At 41.1% G+C, this 18166-nt stretch overlaps 1 protein-coding gene across 2 annotated transcripts; it reads left to right on the forward strand.

Moving 5' to 3' along the window:
- Positions 1 to 2323: 2323 nt before the first annotated feature.
- On the forward strand, positions 2324 to 9982 carry abhd17ab (abhydrolase domain containing 17A, depalmitoylase b). 2 transcript variants are annotated; one of them, XM_071345273.1, is made up of 5 exons: positions 2324 to 3304; positions 3502 to 3878; positions 5497 to 5691; positions 6089 to 6268; positions 7254 to 9982. In XM_071345273.1, exons 2-5 carry the CDS (start codon positions 3508 to 3510, stop codon positions 7477 to 7479), a joined length of 972 nt encoding a protein of 323 aa, XP_071201374.1. In that variant the 5' UTR covers positions 2324 to 3304; positions 3502 to 3507; the 3' UTR covers positions 7480 to 9982. The 2 variants fall into 2 exon arrangements, with proteins under 2 accessions (XP_071201374.1, XP_071201375.1); XM_071345274.1 differs by having other exon boundaries at positions 3505 to 3878.
- Positions 9983 to 18166: the final 8184 nt, after the last annotated feature.

The raw sequence follows: 18166 nt of genomic DNA on the forward strand, positions 1-18166 counted from the left end.
TCACAAAGGGCCTTTTACTTGAAAGAGGAGCATCCCATAGCCAGATAGCGTTAGCTATAAATTATCGTTCAGTTTGGTCTCTTAGACGAGGTTCTACTTCTCGTTCTTGGTACTTCATAGTACCAAAACATTACCTCATCCAATGGCATATATCAATTGTCAATTCTAGATACGCCCATCTCAAATACAACCCCTCTTCTCCCCACTCCTGGAGAAGCTCACTAAGGGGAGTGAACCTCTAGGTCATATACTATGAAAGATAAGTTCAACCTCAGAGGGGTAATACAATGTTTCCAGACACTGCCATACTCCTCCTCCCCAATGGGAAAATGAGGGAGTGACTGGAGTACAGACATAGTGGAGCCCTTCACATGGTTTCACAGATATATTCATTATGAAGACAATGTTCAAACCTGACTTCTCCCTTTCTGATATTCTGCATATTACCAGACATGTAAAATACAAGCCTGACCTCTCCCCTCTCTGGGCCCCAAGTGACTTTTCCCTAGAGAGAAAGGAAAATGCAACTGCCAACAGTATAGTCCAAAAGAAGACATTCTAATGACAAGTATAAAGTAAATAAAACATCTTATTTATCTATGTTACCTAACTAATTCTGATTCAGCTACGACACCACTACTGTCATTTACCTCATAGATGTGACTTCTGTTTTGGAGATGGAACACTCAACCATTAATGGTGATTGTATACCTTGCCTTTCATCTGTTTTATGTGTTGAGTTGCATTTACTATACATATATCACCTATGAGACATAGCTTCTAACTTCTATGTGCTGGAAGAGGTCCATGTAACAACAAAATATAGTGAAAATATGCTGACAACTATTGAAAGCTGACAACTAACTAACTAAAATCACCTGATTCTACTTTCAAAATAACATTTTCAGACAACTGTCTTAATTTTAGATTTTTGCTGACAGGAAAACTTTCATGTTTTGTTTTGGAGAGTAGGGGTTGGCTTTGGATCAATGGTTGATTTTTGCATGTGTTATAGTTCATTTTTTTGCAAATAATATCCTCTCACAGGTAGGTGGAACTTTTTTATTCTTTAACATAAGATCTGTTAGTTAGAATTGACGATAACTACATATAGTATTTCTGAACAATTTTAACAGTAGTGTAATTGTAAATACAACTTTGAATATCAAATTTTGTTGTACTCCTTTGTTTTGAAATCAGATCAACATACAATGTCGTCTTTGCCCCCACAGTAGAAAATGAATGGCCTATCTGTCAGTGAGCTATGCTGCCTGTTCTGCTGCCCTCCCTGTCCGAGCCGTATTGCCGCCAAGCTTGCATTCCTGCCTCCTGAGCCTACATATTCCCTCTTGCCGGACCTCGATGGGTCTGCGGCCCCAGGGACAGCAGGGTCAGTAAAACTGGCTTCAGGCAGCACTAAAAGGGCATGGCAGGCCAGGTGCTTATGTTTGCAGTGTAGCCTAGCTTGTTTTACACCATCCCAGCAGGGCAAAATACTCGGGGCTGAGACCAAAGCGCGGGTCTGGTGACTTCAATGCTTGCCACTCCTGTCATTTACCTCATAGATGTGACTTTGGTTTTGGAGATGGAACACGCAACCATTAATGGTGATTGTATACCTTGCCTTTCATCTGTTTTATGTGTTGAGTTGCATTTACTATACATATATCACCTATGAGACATAGCTTCTAACTTCTATGTGCTGGAAGAGGTCCATGCAACAACAAAAGATAGTGAAAATATGCTGACAACTATTTTCCAGAGAAGTAGTAAACCCCCCCCCCCCCTTCCCTTAGTACCTCACTACAGGAAATCTTTTCTCACCAGAAGAATGCCAGAGCTGCTAGTCAGTCTCCTCCTTCAACCTTTCCCAAGCCCTCTTGCTTCCTTCATTCCTTCAAGTGTGGTTACTGTTTTCAAGAGTAGACCTTGATTCATGGCAGTTCCTTATGAAGTCCTAAGAATGATTCAATGGATCTTTACAAGCAAGCCCACACAAACCAGTAACTGTATCTTACAAAGATAACATTGTCACTCCACACAGAATACTTTTTCATTTAAATCAACAAGAGGATTAATTTGAGATAAAAAAAAACAATTGAATAAATTGAACAATAAGTGATTCACATGTCATGATTGTATATTATGGTAAGTGATTCCCATGTCATCAGCCCATCTGATCTGGTAGTTAGAGAAACAATAGGGATACATTGCTCATGGAGTGTATCTATTGAGGTCTAAAAATTATACTGTACATTGTAATCTGTTTGATAACGTTACGAAGTTCCCCCTGCTTATCATTGGAAGCTGCCCTGTCCGTCACGTCCTGTCCCTGTCATTTCCGGAGATGACAAAACACTGCACATCCAATGGATTAATAAATGACAGTAGCTGCTAATCATTTCAACCACTAAAAACCGATTTGATTATCAAAACGGATATTCGTGACGTTTTTTTGTTTTTTTTGTTCCCAGGCTATATATTTGCGTCGGTGTCCACAAATGACTGTCCTCCTAAAATTGGTGTTTTCAGGTCTGAATAACTAAACTAGCTAGCTAGTTTGCTAGCTACCCAATGCTAGCTGCTTAGCTGATACATTTCTGTGACCTAATTTAGCTAACGTTAGCTGGCTACTTAGCGATACAAAATGTGTTGAAAATTAAGCTTTGGTTTGGTTTCTGTGGTTAAAAATAATATTGTTTTTGTGTGTCGTCATTAGCATTGCCGGGATGTGTTTACTTATTCCTTTGCAGGCACGACTTTACGCTTTGAATCATTTGGCTGTACTAACGTTAGCAGTAGAAGGTCAATATTGTTGATGACAGCTAACTATAGTGGAATACTTCTCAACAAACCGCCTATGCGCAATGAGATGTAAAGCTACTGTTAGGCTATTCGATATGAGATGTAAACAGAGTGGGAGCTTCAGCTATCCAGATTCACAGTTGCTCATTAGTTAGCTAACTAGTCATTAGCTAACAGGAAAAGTAGCCATACCCAGTGTTGGCTGAAGTTAACTTTACTCGATTCTCTCCAACAATGATTAAGTCGATCACTACGAAAACACCTCAATAATAACAGCCAATACTTGGAAATATGGATTTCATGTGGACTTCAGCCATACTACAAAATCACCTGATTCTACTTTCAAAATAACCTTTTCAGACGACCGTCTTAATTTCAGATTTTTGCTGACAGGATAACTTTCATGTTTTGTTTTGGAGAGTAGGGGTTGGCTTTGGATCAATTGTTGATTTTTGCATGTGTTATAGTTAATTTTTTTCCAAATAATATCCTCTCACAGGTGGGCAGAACTTTTTTTATTCTTTAACATGAAATGTGTTAGTTTTATTGTTAGTTAGAATTGACGATAACTACTAAAGTATTTCTGAACAATTTTAACAGTAATGTAATTGTAAATACAACTTTGCATGTCAAATTTTGTTGTACTCCTTTGTTTTGAAATCAGATCAACATACAATGTCGTCTTTGCCCCCACAGTAGAAAATGAATGGCCTATCTGTCAGTGAGCTATGCTGCCTGTTCTGCTGCCCTCCCTGTCCGAGCCGTATTGCCGCCAAGCTTGCCTTCCTGCCTCCTGAGCCTACATATTCCCTCTTGCCGGACCTCGATGGATCTGCAGCCCCAGGGACAGCAGGGTCAGCGGGGCTGAGATCCAGGGGAGGGGTACCTGGAGCAGCTGTAGGGGGTTCAGGCAGCACTGGTCCTGCAGAGGGAAAATGGAAGCTCCACCTGACAGAGCGAGCTGAGTTTCAGTACTCCCAGAGAGAGCTGGATGCTACAGAGGTGTTCTTCACCCGCTCCAGCCGTGGCAATCGAGTGGGCTGCATGTACATCCGCTGTGCCCCCACCGCCAGGTTAGTCACGCAGAACAGTGTGTGCGCGTGCGTGTATCTTGGCTCATTTAGGTCCTTTTGTCTGACCATGTGTCCCAACTCGCCCCTTTTCCTCTCGTCTTCTTTTTGTAATGCCATTATTTTTCCACTCCCTTGTGTCCTATTTCCTTACTTCCTGTACTGCATCTCATTGTGTGTGGCTATCTCAAATCTGTTCTCTTCCTGCTTTCGGCATTCATTTGTTTAGGCCATCTCTTTTGACTTACAAATACCATTCTACTTATTCTTACCCCAATTTATGCTAAAATGTTTGCCTGTGGTCTTGTCAGATTTGTCAATTGGTCTTTGATAGTCAGGTTTGCTGAGTTTATACCTCAGTATGTCTTCATATTGTATGACTTCAGGTAGCAAAATTGTTTCTCTTGTTGTGGCGTTCAGTAATAAACTAAATTGCTTTGCGAAGACATGGACTGGGTCTTGTTACACTTGAGTAATATCAGTGTCACGCATGCAATGTAATATCGTATTCCTTGTTCAGGGTCACATTTTGAGCAAAACGCCCAAGAGCAAAGATATAACTTAGTGTATGGGAGAGGCCCAGTCTATTTAAAGAATAGAGAGTATCCAGTTGCTTTAGGGAGCACAGCTCACATTCATGAATATAAAGCACATGGATGATGCCTGGGGTATAGCAACCCTATTATTCATGTAGTACAGAACAAGCAAAAAGACCTGATTCAAACTTAGTGAACTAGTCCTCTCTTGAGTCTGTGGCCGTAACCAATTTACCTTATACAGCATATTCATGTCCCATGCAAAGAGGTAATTCCTGAGTTTTCAATGGAAATCTGCTGTTCACACAATACAGGTTAGGATAGGTAAAAATACCAGGTAGAGTCCATAGCCGCAGGAAATAGGGGTGTTGGTGGTGCTGCAGCACCCCCTGATAAATTTAAATGCATTTGCCAAAATTATATAGTCTAATTACTCCTGTCTGTAGCTTACAGACATCAACAAAATCATTCAAAACACCAGAGAGCCGCAATTTTGGCAGACAGCGCCTAGTACTTGTTGCTATGCAACCATAGAAATATAATCTATAGAATGGCTTTTGGAATCTCTAACCCTGGCAATTTGACTGGTAAACTCATGGGTACACTCACAATGGTTGCCAGTCATGACTTGAATCCGAACCTCCGTTCTATGGATTCTATTTTTGTGGTTGTGGCTGTAAGTGAACAGCTATAATCTGCCTTTTGCACATTTCTAAATACAATCGTGGGAAAAACATTGTTTATAAAGCAAATGCCTACTGCTGAAAATAGTAGACTAATTTGTCTATAGAAACTACCAAATGTTTTCGCAACAACTCTACATCTTTAGCATAGGAACATTAGCCATCACCGGTGAGTAGCCTATGCTATCTTCATCATTGGGTGAGTCGGTGCCACTCGATAGTTTATTAAGTAGCCTGTACTGTAGCCTATTTATATTTCATCCTAATATTGTTCAATCTTTGTCTCCCCTCTTTTCATTGGCTTGGGCCTTTGGTTGCACCCCCAACTCAAAACATCTTCCCGCGGCTATGGTAGCGTCCATCTTTTTAACCTAGTCGTTGCTCTGTGGCCTCTCTCACCAGGTTTACAGTGCTGTTCTCCCATGGCAACGCGGTGGACTTGGGCCAGATGAGCAGCTTCTATATCGGCCTGGGCACACGCATCAACTGCAACATCTTCTCCTACGACTACTCCGGCTATGGTGTCAGCACGGGCAAGCCTTCCGAGAAGAACCTCTACGCTGACATTGAAGCCGCCTGGCAGGCCCTGCGCACACGGTACATACGGCACTGCCACAACGCAGTCAGTGTGGGAGATGTCACCTTACAGAGAGAGGAGGAGGGGTGGTGTGGGTGGAGTCATTTCACACAAGGAAGGGCTCATGCAGCTGATGGACTGTCATTAGATTGATGGGATGCTGTGCTATCAACGGCTGCCCCTGGAATGGATTTTAGAGTTATGGAGCTACAGCTGTTTTTTGTATTAGGTGTGCCATGTTCGCAGACATTTGTTACCCGTCAACTACTGGATCTTTGTGATAAAAATATATATTATAATTCCATATTATCACAGTTTAGGTTTCATAGGAGTGATTTATGTTCAAATCGTTTGCCAATACAAGCTTTTCCTTGACATTATTGTATTTTATTCCACTCTCTTCCTGGTTGTGATCAGATATGGCATCAGCCCAGAGAACATAATCCTGTATGGGCAAAGCATTGGCACCGTTCCCACGGTCGACCTGGCATCACGGTATGAGTGTGCCGCTGTGGTGCTCCACTCCCCTCTCACCTCTGGCATGCGGGTGGCCTTCCCAGACACCAAGAAGACATACTGCTTTGATGCTTTCCCCAAGTGAGTCATCTACCACACCGTCCTCCATCTTCACATTATTGCATTATTGCAGACTTGTCAAGATTAGCAGATCATTATAGAACTAGAAGTGTCAGTGGCAAAATATTTCTGTCCAACTAAAAGAAGAGCTGCAATCTCTTTCATAGCTTCCACGTATTTTATTATTCAGCCTCTCTCCCTGGGGAATCAGCCTTAGTACATAACTGAGTCATCTCTCACTCTGCATCAGATCATAAGCAGGTGTCAGAAACACTGACTCCTCCAGTCATTTGTCATATCATCGCCCGTTATTATGTCAAATGTGGTCGTGTGGTATCTGAACCATTAAGATCACATGCTGGTTCACTGAATAGGATTCCATTACAGTCCAGTTCCAGAACCAGGCAGTGCAGTGTGGGAGTAGAGTAGGTGGTGGGGAGGGAGCTGGGGATGCCTCTTATCTGTGGTGAAAGCCTCCGGTGTTCTCCTCCATCCTCCTGAATTCTCCCGCGCCTGTTGCCCAGTTGGCACTCCCCAGCCCACACAACACTCAGCTCCCATACTCAATACTCCATCTAGTCAGAGTGGACTCCAAATGATGTGATACTAGCTTGGTTCAGATCTGTATTTGCTGTTATGTGGGGGATGGAGGACTGAAAGTTCTCTCTTCCATCTGAACTAGCAGATGGAGCTGATCTGGGAGATGCATTTACATGCAGCAGGATTGTGTTCTCATTATTCTCCCCTTCCTGTCCTGTTTGTCCCTCTACCTGTTAGAGAACAGTTGCTGCTCAGTGCTCAAGGCTGCAGGGCATTTTGCACTAACTGGCCATGCTAGAACAGACTGTACAATGCTTTCTATCCATGGTTACCCTTTAAGAACATACTTGCCCATTAGTTATAACAATGTTGTTACATAATTCCTATCGTACATTGCCGTCTAGGGACTACCTTTGCTTCCCTTATCCCCAGTCACTAACTCCTTTGCCCATTGTGTCTCTGTCAGCATTGAGAAGGTGTCTAAGATCACGTCACCGGTGCTGATCATCCACGGGACTGAGGACGAGGTGATCGACTTCTCCCACGGTCTGGCTCTGTTCGAGCGCTGTCCCAAGGCCGTGGAGCCACTTTGGGTGGAGGGGGCGGGACACAACGACATCGAACTGTACAGCCAGTACCTGGAGCGCCTGCGCCGCTTCATTGGCCAGGAGCTGGCCGTACAGCATGCCTGAACACCCCCACACCGCCTCCAGGCTCCAACCCTCCTCTGGCTCCCCTCTGTTCCTCTGGGTCTAAGTGGGTCAGGAGGAATGGATGGCTGGGCTCTCAGAATGAATGATCCTTCACCTTTTGGGGCGACTTTGTCTGGATGCTCGGCAGCCCTGTCTTTTAGTTGTTTTCCTATTTTTCTGTCTCTGTCACCTGTCATTAATCCTGGTCAGAGAATCTAGTCCACCTCCCGCCCCTTGGACAGTGCAAGAATGCACCCAGGCATGGAGGGCTCTCTACCTTCTGCCTTTTTTATTTCTGTCTGTCCAAAGCCCCTCTATTACCCCAGGCATGGAGGGCTCTCTACATTCTGCCTGTTTTATTTCTGTCTGTCTAAAGCCCCTCTATTACCCCAGGCAAAAACAACCTCAAACAGGCTAGGTGTTCTAAACACATGTACTGTTTATCATCTTCTGAGACATTTACACATGATTCAATTTTAACTAACAACCCTAACATGGGCAAATCATTGAGTAATGAAAGTCTGTTTTGAGCACTGACATTTTGGTATTTAATTTGAATGGGGAATGTGTGTATTTCTCTTTTCTAACACAACGATGACACTGAGCCACTACTTTACAAATCCTGTGGTGTTGATGTATGAGTATAACTGTCCTATTTGAAAGCAGGTTTGTTGCTAATGTTTCTTGTGGAATCTTTTTTCTTTGCTCTCTTCTCTTTCTCTCCTCCTGTCTCTTCCTCTCTGTCTCATTTTCAGTTAAGCTGTCAGATTAATAGTCCATGTCTATGAATAATTTCTTTCATAGACATAAATCTTACGTTTTTATAATTATTAAGCATGGTTTAATTTTTTATCTAAAAAGTGATTAGAGCAAAAATCTTTTTTAAAAAGTTGCTGAATATTGCTTTGGCTGAAGTCCAAAATCTCTCTGCCAAATTAATTGTTTCAAAAGCATCATTAAGTCGCTAACATCTCTCTAAGATGTGATTGATTTCTAACTCGGCAACCACTCTCATGTTTCACTCCCTGATTCATATTCTACAGTAGTTGTACTGCAATTGATGTTATGGACATGTGAGTTTACCTTTAGAACACAAACTAAGTCCTGCCACGTTCTCTGAGTTAAGGAGGCATTAGTTGGCCTTTACTCACACGGAAGTCAATTCACATCTTACTGGGTTTCTATATGGGATGTTTTCCAAAGGCTTTTAAAAATATTTGTACGTGATTTAGAGTTGTACATATTCAATTTCACTTTAGTTATTTCATCCCTCTAAACACAAAATCATTGTAAATTACTAGGCTTATGCTGGTAATGGCCATTCGCAAGGTAAATTGGGTCAGGGCAGTTGAGATTAAGCTGGTTGGGTGGATGGAGTTTTAACTGAACTTGCTGCTAAAGATGAGGGTCAAATGGATTGAAAAGGGTCAAACCCTCCACATCCATTGTATACATTAATGCTGCTTAGTTTGAGGGGAAATGTTACAGTCATACATGTTATTTTACGCTGTACAGTGGAATGGATCCAGTGATGTACAGTACTCTCTGCTGGTGTCATGTTGCATGTTTGATTGGTTGCTCTTTTGCTTCATTTTAGGGGTAAAAGCACATCATTATAACACTAGTAGAGCTATGGAATGAGATGTGCTTTAATTTATTATTCACTAGGTTTATTTCCAGCAGGCTCCCTTTTCAGCTCCAACTAGCCCTTTTCACTGACTTTCTACTGTTGCCACACTATTTCAGACAGACTTAAGATTCCACAATTTCTGACCGACTGTGTGAAAGTCGACCGAATGCCCAACTTCTCTGGCATACAGGGTCCACCACCACTCACAGGATAGTGGAGGTCCTTTGTTTGGGTTGGGTTTTGGGGGAGTCAGGATTACTTGTACACAGCAACCAAATTTTAACAGTAAATGTTCTGTCTTGAACAAAGCATACCTCTTATATTGGTATGTTCATCAGAACCAAAGAAAGTCCTTCATCACCCATAGTACTTGGGTTTATTGTCCATCACCACATAAACAGTTAGGGAACAAAAGTTGTGCGCCCTGAATCAGCCAGGATATGCTCTTGTTCAAGCTGCTTATAGTTTGGTTTGGGACAGCTTAGGCGTGTTTACTCTCTATTATGGACGATTGTATGGAGAATACAAGCAATACAGCAGATTTGTGTGTCTGGGTGGCCTGAGATAGGAGTGTGTGTAGCAGATGATGGACTGTACTTCGAGTGTGAGGAGTTCCAGACACACATTCAGAGCTTTTGTTTAAAGAAACTAAGAAACTACTGTATTTTTTATTCAAATGTATTTACTATATTACATTGTTTATTTTTTTGCTGAGGGTTAGGATCCAAGTGGAAGATGGGGGTTGGTATGTTATTGTATCCAGTTATGTATTGTTTATTATTTACAACTTTGTTATATTTAGTTTAAAATGTTGTTTTCCTCACCCCCCCCCCAAAAAAACATCTTAGAAAATAAAATAATGAATTGATCAAATTTGACTTTCATGTCTGACTTAATTTCTATGATGTTTACCCCATTGGTGTAGTACAGGTCTCTGTAAATTAAAGGTTAAGTCCACTCTATTCACCAGTTTCCCCTTTCATCTCTGTGATTCAGCTTTGGCATGCTGTAAAGAAAGAGCAGAATGAGTGTTGGACCAGGTTTCGGAGGACTAGTCTACCAGATGCTATACATATACTGCTGGTGGGTGACCAGGTGACAGGGCATTGTATTGGGGAATGGGCAGCCCATCAAAATAGGCTTAGCTATTTATCTGTGACAAAAATATTCAAATAATCTATCTGTTTTATTTTTGTAGTACAAGCCCTTCCAGTCTGTCCAACCTCTCTTCGCAGGCTAGGATGAAGAGTAGGGGGATGTAGCACTGCCAGATGGGACTTAAGCGCTGCTCCCCCTTCCCGCAAACACACACACACTTCTCCCAACTCTTCTCAATGGGCTACATACATGAGCACACAGTCTCTCACACAAATGCGCTTATTGCTTGGCACAGAGATTAAGGCAGATGCAACAGCACTCCCCTTCTGCCAGGCTGCAAACAGCACAATAGGAAGTTAGAGACTGAGTGACCCACTGTAGCAGTACAATCACATCCACTGTCACCGCCTTGCACGTATAGTCTACATGGACCATTCATGCATCCATTTTAACTTAGACATGCAACTAGCAGGTTGCTACTAGTAATAGTACTGCTACTACTATTGCAAATAGCAAGTGTGTCCTTTTTGCTAGACAGAGCAGTCAGAACTGTTCATAAATTAATGGAAGATGTTTGTAATTTTATTAAGTCCATATAGGCTGTCTCAATATTTTCCATTAATGTCACTGATACAGATGGCTGAATAGACCATCTTGCTGCCGCCTGGCATATTCTGCCAGATCAGCGCTCATGGTATTGAGGATAAGCTTCAATTGACACAAGGTATGTTGAACAGTATAAAAAGCAGTTTGCAAGTTCTGGAAAGCTTTTGTAAGAGTTGAGGCACAACAGTAAATAACAGTATCATCAGCATAAAAATGAAGTTGTGCATTTTGGACATTTTTGTCTAAATCATTTATATAAATAGTGAATAAGAGAGGACCAAGTACAGAGCCTTGGGGCACACCATTCAGGACAGACAATTTGACAGACATGAGCCCATCAAATTGAGTGCACTGAGTTCTATCAGACAGATAGTTAGCAAACCATGCAACTGCATGCTCCGAAAGACCTACACTCAACAATCTCTGCCTTAGTATAGCATGATCAACTGTATCAAAAGCCTTAGAGAGAGCCTTAGAGAGATCAATAAAAAGTGAGACACAGTGTTGTTGTTTGTCAAGGGCTTCAGTGATATCATTTAAAACCTTCATGGCTGCTGTAATTGTGCTATGCTTCTTCCTGAAGCCCGATTGGTACATTGATAAAATAGAGTTAGTAAATAAAAACTCTTTTAGCTGTTCACTTACAAGGGTTTCAAGTATTTTCACCAGGGGTGACAGCTTTGAGATTGGCCTATAATTATTTAAAAGAGTTGGATCTCCCCCTTTTAAAAGTGGTAGGACAAAAGCTGATTTCCAGATCTTTGGAATTTCATTACATTCCAGGGTTAGATTGAACAGATATGTAAGTGGTTCAGCTATGAAATCAGCTGCCAGATTTAAAAAGCAGGGATCCAAAAGATCAGGACCTGCAGGCTTTCTTTGATCTAAGGATTTCAGGGCTTTATGTACCACCTGCACTGAGAATGGCAGAAAGCTAAAAGTTTGACCAGCTCTCACTGGTTCATCCACACAGGGTTGAATAAAGAGACAGAGGACACTGGTTCATCCACACAGGGTTGTACAGAGACAGAGGACACTGAATCAAACAGCCTACCAGATGATACAAAGTGCTCATTGAAACAATTCAGCATTTCAGTTTTGTCATATATAGCAACAGAGTCCTTCAAAACACATGACGGTAATTCATTAACATTACTGTTACCAGACATAGACTTAATAGCATTCCAAAACTTTCTAGGGTCATTCAGGTTATCAGTGGTAACAGACATAAAATATTCAGACTTGGCCTTCCTGAGAAGAAAAGAACACTTGTTTCTTAACTGCCTAAAAATAAGCCAATCAGCATCAGAACAAGATTTCCTTGCTTTAGCCCAGGCTAGATTACGGTCGTGAATAATACAAGACAGCTCAGAAGAAAACCATGGATTATCCCGCCCTTTAACCCTGAACCTGCGGAATGGTGCATGTTTGTTTACTATTTGGAAAAAAACATCATGAAAGAATATCCAGGCAGTTTCCACATCAGGGATAAACTCAATCTTGCTCCAGTCAAAATAAAACAAATCATGAAAGAAAGCCTGCTCATTAAAACACTTCAAATTTCTCTTACGAATAAAACGTGGATTTGTCTTTGGAACCTTAGTATTTCTAACAGCAACAACAGCACAATGGTCACTTAAATCATTACAAAAAACACCAACCGCAGAATATTTATGTGGAACATTTGTCAATATCAAATCAATCAGGGTAGATTTCTCTGGGCATTTAAGATTTGGGCGAGTGGGTGAATTAATCAACTGGGTAAGATTCATAGAATTACAAAACATTTTTAAATCATCAGACACCGACTTTAACCAACACCAGTTGAGATCACCAATCAAGATCATTTCACTGTAAAGAAGTTTAGACATAAGGTGCGTCAAAGAGAGGCCCTTTGAAACCTCAATATTCAAAGCAAGAAATTCCAACTGTTTACAAATAGTTTCAGACTTTGCCACACTTACATGGAATTTAGATTTTACATATATAGCCACACCCCCACCTTTCTTAACCCGATCAGTGCGATAAACATTGTAACCACTTATACAAATATCCTTATCAAAAACAGACTTGCTGAGCCAGGTTTCAGAAAACACAATTACATCAGCATCAGTTGATTTAGCCCAAATCCTAACCCCATCAATTTTTGACAACAGGCTGCGTACATTTAAATGAAAAATACCAAAACCAGATCTTGATTTAAAATCAGAGGGGGTTTGGAGACATTGCATATCAGGGCCAGGGTTAGGTTGCACGTTACCTGATATCAACAACAGAATAATAACTAGGCACCTCTGTTTAATAACCTTGCACGGCTTCTCTTTTTTAAGAGACCTACTGCAAGCGAATTCTACAAGTGCGTTTCCAGACAATACAAAACAGTCATTTAAAACCATTAGACTTTGGTAGTGACACAAGTTCGTACTGTTCACATCATGACACAAATGCATCGGCACTTGGACGAGTGGACCGAGTGAAAAAGAGCGAGTTCCTGCATACAAAATGTCTAATGGACGCGAGAGTACATTGTCAGATGTACTCACCCTGCGACAATGTTCGTTTTCTCCAGAGTTCAGTAAAGTCAGTGCACAAAGCAATACCACGTAAATTGTCATTTTCTCTGACAAAAAAAACAAGAGGCCAACGAAGGTAAGTGGAGAGAGGGACAGCGTGTATGTGAATCAATGTGAGTGTTTGCGCGTGTGAGTAGATTGGGTGTTGAGGGAGATCGAGAGAACGGGTTGAGCTGCCACTGACAGCCAGGCAAAGAGCAAAAAGGAGCAGCTTGGACAAGACACTCCGCGGACGAAGGAGGAACTCAGGCCAGCCAGAGATAGGGTTACTTTGGTAAACTTCAAGTAATGAAGTGCCAAGTTGAGGAGGACCCGTGATCTTTACACCAGCAAAAATGAAATAGTTTGCACTACACAACAACGAAGTTACGCAACCATAAATAAATAGATTATTAGTAGGTTAAAATGTACTAGTCACAAACAAACGACTTGACATTCTGCCATCTTGGATTTGTAGGTTCACTGCAATCTGCGATTGCTTTCAATCTTTCAACTGCTTTCACTCTAGTGGTAGCATGAGACAGAGTCTACAACCCACACAAGTGGCTCAGGTAGTGCAGCTCATCCAGGATGGCACATCAATGCGAGCTGTGGCAAGAAGGTTTGCTGTGTCTGTCAGCGTAGTGTCCAGAGCATGGAGGCGCTACCAGGAGACAGGCCAGTACATCAGGAGACGTGGAGGAGGCCGTAGGAGGGCAACAACCCAGCAGCAGGACCGCTACCTCCGCCTTTGTGCAAGGAGGAGCAGGAGGAGCACTGCCAGAGCCCTGCAAAATGACCTCCAGCAGGCCACAAATGTGCATGTGTCTGCTCAAACGGTCAGAAACAGACTCCATGAGGGTGGTATGAGGGCCCGACGTCCAAAGGTGGGGGTTGTGCTTACAGCCCAACACCGTGCAGGACGTTTGGCATTTGCCAGAGAACACCAAGATTGGCAAATTCGCCACTGGCGCCCTGTGCTCTTCACAGATGAAAGCAGGTTCACAGTGAGCACGTGACAGACGTGACAGAGTCTGGAGACGCCGTGGAGAACATTCTGCTGCCTGCAACATCCTCCAGCATGACCGGTTTGGCGGTGGGTCAGTCATGGTGTGGGGTGGCATTTCTTTGGGGGGCCGCACAGCCCTCCATGTGCTCGCCAGAGGTAGCCTGACTGCCATTAGGTACTGAGATGAGATCCTCAGACCCCTTGTGAGACCATATGCTGGTGCGGTTGGCCCTGGGTTCCTCCTAATGCAAGACAATGCTAGACCTCATGTGGCTGGAGTGTGTCAGCAGTTCCTGCAAGAGGAAGGCATTGATGCTATGGACTGGCCCGCCCGTTCCCCAGTCCTGAATCCAATTGAGCACATCTGGGACATCATGTCTCGCTCCATCCACCAACGCCACGTTGCACCACAGACTGTCCAAGAGTTGGCGGATGCTTTAGTCCAGGTCTGGGAGGAGATCCCTCAGGAGACCATCCGCCACCTCATCAGGAGCATGCCCAGGCGTTGTAGGGAGGTCATACAGGCACGTGAAGTCTACACACACTACTGAGCCTCATTTTGACTTGTTTTAAGGACATTACATCAAAGTTGGATCAGCCTGTAGTGTGATTTTCCACTTCAATTTTGAGTGTGACTCCAAATCCAGACCTCCATGGGTTGATAAATTTGATTTCCATTGATAATTTTTGTGTGATTTTGTTGTCAGCACATTCAACTATGTAAAGAAAAAAGTATTTAATAAGAATATTTCATTCATTCAGATCTAGGATGTGTTATTTTAGTGTTCCCTTTATTTTTTTGAGCAGTGTATTAAAGTGACGTTTTTGAACTTTTGTAGGCTTTTTGAATGGTATACAATGGGAAAAAAAGTTAATTTGGCAGAAGTAAATTCCTCAAACAGGAATATAATTGTATATATCTTAAATGACCTTGTTTTCACAAATTTGATGACATAATCGTCAAGCCAATTCAAAAGATTAGGGGACAGGACCCGGAAGTATGACTTAGGACAACATTGTATACAGTGACCTCCGTAATTATTCAGTGACAATTTAGATGTTGTTCGGCCTCTACTCCAGCACTTTGGATTTCAAATTCTACAATTATTATGAGGCTAAACTGCAGACTGACAGCTTTAATGTGGGTATTGTCATCCATATCGGGTGAATCATTTAGAAATTACAACACTTTTTATGCATAGTCCCCCCATTTTAGGGGACCAAAAGTATTGGGACAAATTCACTTATGTGTATTAAAGTGGTCACAAGTTTAGTATTTGGTCCCATATTCCTAGCACGCAATGATTACATCAAGCTTGTGACATTTGCTGTTTGTTTTGGTTGTGTTTCAGATTATTTTGTGGCCAATAGAAATTAACGGTAAATAATGTATTGTGTCATTTTAGAGTCACTTTTATTGTAAATAAGAATAGAATATGTTTCTAAACATTTCCATGATTACAGATAGTCCTGAATGAATCACGAATAATGATGAGTGAGAAAGTTAGTGTTAGGAATTTTGTTAATAAATAGTTAAAACAAATTCTAGCTTTAGATAAAACTATAACTAATTGAACTCTGCACGCCTGGTGAAAAGAGATTTGTGTTGTTGGTTATAAAATAAGCAGAAAGGGTCGTTGAACTCTGGTTGAACTGACCCAACTTAGCCCTGAGATGTTTAGATAAGGCTGTGGGTAACTTTTTAGGTCTTCCATTATCTTGAGTTGTCTGCTAAAGTGGTAATAGATTATAGTGAGCCTTCAGGATAATTGATTATATTGTGTGTATTGTGTGTGTGCTGTGAAGTTGGAATGAACTTTTGAACCTGTTTTCTATTTGTCAGGACAATGAGACTTATTCTGTAACCTATGACGTCATATCTTGTATATAAACCTGTGTTTATGATCAAATGGCAGCGTGCTCCGAGAATAAACACTATTATCTAATTTTAATAAGACTGTATCCTGTCTATTTTATGTTAATAAGTATCTTACAAATTCTTATAAATAGACAGATTGAATTTAATTAATGAGTATATTAGAGGAATTATTTAATTCCACTAACAGTTAGACGCACAAATATCATACCCCAAGACATGCTAACCTCTCACCATTACAATAACAGGGGAGATTAGCATTTTGGGGTGGGAGGGGGGATGATATTTGTGCGTCTGTATCACTCATCATCATTCAAATCAAGACCTGTAAGTGCCTTACTAGTTGAGGCAGGTGAAATGCCTTTGGGCAGGTCATAGAAAACTGTCACTAGCATATTGGGTAAGAGGGTGATTCTGCAATTACGGGCACTTCTATGTCCTCGGGTCAATTTTGGGGATTTTATCAAAAATAAAACAAATACAAATATTTGTATGTTAAGTTCACACTGGAATCACCCCATACTTTTTTAAACACCTCTCTATCAAGTATCTTAGCTACTTTTCAGATGCATTTTATACCTCAATTTCACTATTTTGCCCTTGTCCCAGACCCAGACTTTTAAGCTTCTACTATGTTTTTCTATGAGAAAACATTTATAATTACACATTATATAATATGTACTACAGAAAGAGTCAATTAAATAAAATCTATATCAATATTTATTGTGAGTATGCCCTTTTATATATTTTTTTACACAAAATATACCTGTCCTTTGGGAGTGGTGTCATTTCCACCACTGAGGACAAATTCCTTATTAATAAAGTTTTTTCAAGAGAATGTTAATTTAGTTACCATGGAAACATATTGTGACACTGAAGTCCAGAAGTTGAAGAAAAATCGAGGTAAATATTGCTTGTGTAGAGAATATCTTTATTGTCAGTCATTTCCAAACAGGCTATAATTTCTTTAATATGTGGTCAAACTTTTTAATTAAAAAAAATATTTTATATATTTAGTGTAAACGATATGCTATCTGTAATACTAACCAAAGCATGCTAAGCAGTCTGTCAATTTTTTTTCCAGAAACTGTAGAAGTGTCATTTCCATCACAAACTTAAGTGTGGTGGAAATGACAGAAAGTGGTGGAAATGACACAAATCCATTATCTTATTCGTTTTTACTTTACTTTTTTAAATTTTTACTTTAGGCTTATTTAATAATGTTTTAAATGAATTGAATCTAGAAAATGCTCCAAGTTGAGCACAAGCTGAAAACTAAGTAGTATTTGTCTTTATTTTTTGAAGATGCCACATAAAACAGCACAGAGGTCACAGATATATATATATATATATATACAACATTTAAAAAAAGATCCTATACAATACCAGGAACATCTGCAAAAAGACAGGGAGAGATACGAAGAAAAAAGAGAAGGGAGAAGTGAAATCTATCTCTGAGCTTACAAAGCTAGAACAAAGAAACAAGAGATGGCAATGGATATGCAACCAACGGAATAGAAGACAGACTTTAAAGAGAACAGTTGCAATGGAGGCCTACCTATCAGGCAACACATCACCTCAGCCACCAGATGACCTGCAGCCAGAACATGAGGCCATCATACCTGCCCCTAACTTACCTGCCCCCGATGCACACCCTGATACCCCTTCCTCATCGTCGGCAACAGGAATGAGAAGTCGAATACTTGCTGGAAGGAAAAAGGTTGGAAGAGGTCACTCAAAAGCATACAGAGATCTTAGTATGACAAATGTCAAACTTGATAATGCTTTACGGAAAGCTGAGAAGTACAAAAAAAGGTATGATCGACTGATGAACAAAATGGAGAGACAAGATTCCCCAAAGACAAAGACAAAACACCAAATGAAGGGAAATCCAAAGAACTGGAGAAGGATTTTAT

The sequence above is a fragment of the Salvelinus alpinus genome, chromosome 16 (genome assembly GCF_045679555.1).
Source record: "Salvelinus alpinus chromosome 16, SLU_Salpinus.1, whole genome shotgun sequence".
NCBI lineage: Eukaryota > Metazoa > Chordata > Actinopteri > Salmoniformes > Salmonidae > Salvelinus > Salvelinus alpinus.

Coding starts and splice junctions, on each gene's coding strand:
- abhd17ab (XM_071345273.1), top strand. CDS start 3,508: ATGAATGGCCTATCTGTCAGTGAGCTATGCTGCCTGTTCTGCTGCCCT. Junction 3,879..5,496: donor CGCTGTGCCCCCACCGCCAG/GTTAGTCACGCA, acceptor CTCTCTCACCAG/GTTTACAGTGCTGTTCTCCC. Junction 6,269..7,253: donor TGCTTTGATGCTTTCCCCAA/GTGAGTCATCTA, acceptor TGTCTCTGTCAG/CATTGAGAAGGTGTCTAAGA.